Genomic DNA, 2,326 nt, shown 5'->3' with positions numbered 1-2,326 from the left:
GTAATCTACGATATTCTTTCGAAGAGCTTAAGAGTAAAATATGCTGCTACTCCATTTATATGTATATTAAGTAAAGCAGAACATATTTGTGCCGAGCTTAAATCTATAGGTTTTAATGCATTAAACATATCATGGGACGGGCTGTCTACAGAACCAAAAAATACAGAAACGATTTTGGCCTCTCTAGATTTTCTTCTACAAAATTCAAATACTTCAGAGTCATATTCATTTATATGCTCTAAGGAAAACAACAATACATCAAAATGTAATTATTGATTAAACATTTTAATTAATTGAGAATAACTATACTTGCTTCATATTTCAAAGAGTATTTTACACTTTAAAATATAAAGGAAGAAACAAGTCAAGCAATACAATAATTTCTAAATATTTAAATTTACCTAATAATTTTCTTCGAGTTAGTACTAAACATTATGTAAAATACTTAATTAATAATATCTTTATCTTATTTTTTAATTTATTTATTTATTAAATTTATTCGTATTGGTATATGATTATTAGTTATGTCACTAAATTTTATATTGAAAAAGTAAATTGTGTTCTTAAATATTAATTTTATTTAATACTATTGTAGATATAGTTTTTTTTTATTTAAAAAACATAAAATTATTAAATTGTTTCAGTGTCCTACCAAATGAACGATCTGATTGCAAACTTTTTCCCTGAATCTACCAATGAGTTACACCTTCTGAATAATAAAATAGCAAAAGAAGCCGGATTTATCGAAGTTGCCACAAGAAGTCCGAGATTATCACAATTGAAGTCTGTAGCACCTGTGTTCGTTATACCTGGATTCAAACCAAAATGTATCGAATCATTTTATAAACAATTTTTTTATCCTGTATTTGAAGCACAGTATCCTGAAGATATTACTTCAATCGATAATTTAGCTGAAACTTTAGTGATTGTATGTTTATTACGTAAGAAAATATTAAAATGTAATACAATTTTTAACCCATTTTTATTTTGTCTAAACCGTAGAAACTCAAAAGCATCTCGGATCATGGTTACGTGTCCATTATTGGAGAATGTTGGGGCGGGATTATCGCTCTAAAAATAGCTCAAATATTGGAAGCACAAGGAATATTAGTCACTGTAACATTACTAGAATTTGACTCAGAATATTTGACTGGATGGGCTGAGCGTTTTCGGTCAAATGATAATTTCGACAAGCGATTAAATAAAATGTATAGTTCATCGTACACTGAGGTAAATGCTATATGTACTGAATGATTAACAATTGTTAATTCATTACCAATTATTATCTTAAAACAAAATAAAAGATATTGTCATATAACTGGTTATCGATATTTATAATTAACATTTTTTTGATCCCTAATGACTCTCAATCAATTATTTATATTTTAACTATATATGTTTTAAAAGTCATTAATTACCTATTGATCATTATTATTTTATTTAGCTTATCAAATCTACAGTTCAAACGAGTGACAGTAAATTTCAGTCAATTGTGTCTTATCATCAAACAATTCTTGAAAAAAATACTCACAGAGCTTTAAAACTTATATGGTCATTATTACGGAAATCTTTAGAAACCAAGCCTCAGTCAAATAGATTGCATTCGAAGGTGTTGATATTTAGATATGAACGGACGTTTGAATTTAATAGAACAAATTTAAATGATGTAAGTTTACTAGATAATTTTTTAATTGGTTAACATGTTAATTGCACGTTCATTGTTTTGCAGTATTGTATTAAACCACCAGTTTTATCCATCATACCTAAGCCAGATTATAAAAGTATGTTAGAGGACAAGAGAACGATTGATGCTATAACAAAGAATGTAACACATTTGTATCCAGTTGGAATAGAATTATCATTGAGTGAGAAATATAAAAATATTTACTTTAATGCTGATAAAACCTTCGATACATAAATCTTATCACAAATTTAATTTGATTCTTTTTTAATTATTATATTTTATGTTTATTATATATTATGGAATGAATAAAAGGTTTATGTTATGCATAAAACTGTGTTATATTGATTTGTTTAGGAACAGTGTTCACCTGTATACAAAAAGGTGCACACTTAAATAAAATATAATATTTATAATAAATTGACACATGAAACAAATCACATTCACTAGATAACATAATGATAACATTATCTATGTTATACTTATAATAATTATTATTATTAACAATATTATAATTATTAACAATTAAAGTTACATAATTTTTCTGTATTATTTTTATTATTTAATTGAGGCGAAAAGCTATTAGTTTGCATAATATATTTTATGATATTAGATGAGTATAATATTTTAAAAGAACTTTAAAAA

General features: G+C 25.4%; 1 protein-coding gene across 1 annotated transcript in view; it reads left to right on the top strand.

The window, feature by feature from the left end:
- The window catches only part of LOC100569753 (fatty acid synthase), a 14,881-nt gene extending 12,866 nt beyond the window's left edge, over positions 1 to 2,015 (top strand). The window contains exons 20-24 of the mRNA XM_029487685.1: positions 27 to 265; positions 645 to 928; positions 1,003 to 1,230; positions 1,445 to 1,666; positions 1,730 to 2,015. Of these exons, the coding sequence (XP_029343545.1) occupies positions 27 to 265; positions 645 to 928; positions 1,003 to 1,230; positions 1,445 to 1,666; positions 1,730 to 1,918 (1,162 nt within the window). The 3' untranslated portion in view covers positions 1,919 to 2,015. The remainder of the gene's footprint in view (positions 1 to 26; positions 266 to 644; positions 929 to 1,002; positions 1,231 to 1,444; positions 1,667 to 1,729) is intronic.
- The last annotated feature ends 311 nt before the right edge of the window (positions 2,016 to 2,326 follow it).

This window comes from Acyrthosiphon pisum, chromosome A1 (assembly GCF_005508785.2).
Source record: "Acyrthosiphon pisum isolate AL4f chromosome A1, pea_aphid_22Mar2018_4r6ur, whole genome shotgun sequence".
NCBI lineage: Eukaryota > Metazoa > Arthropoda > Insecta > Hemiptera > Aphididae > Acyrthosiphon > Acyrthosiphon pisum.
The sequence above is the reverse complement of the archived record's forward strand: the minus strand, read 5'-3'. Positions and strand labels throughout refer to the sequence as shown.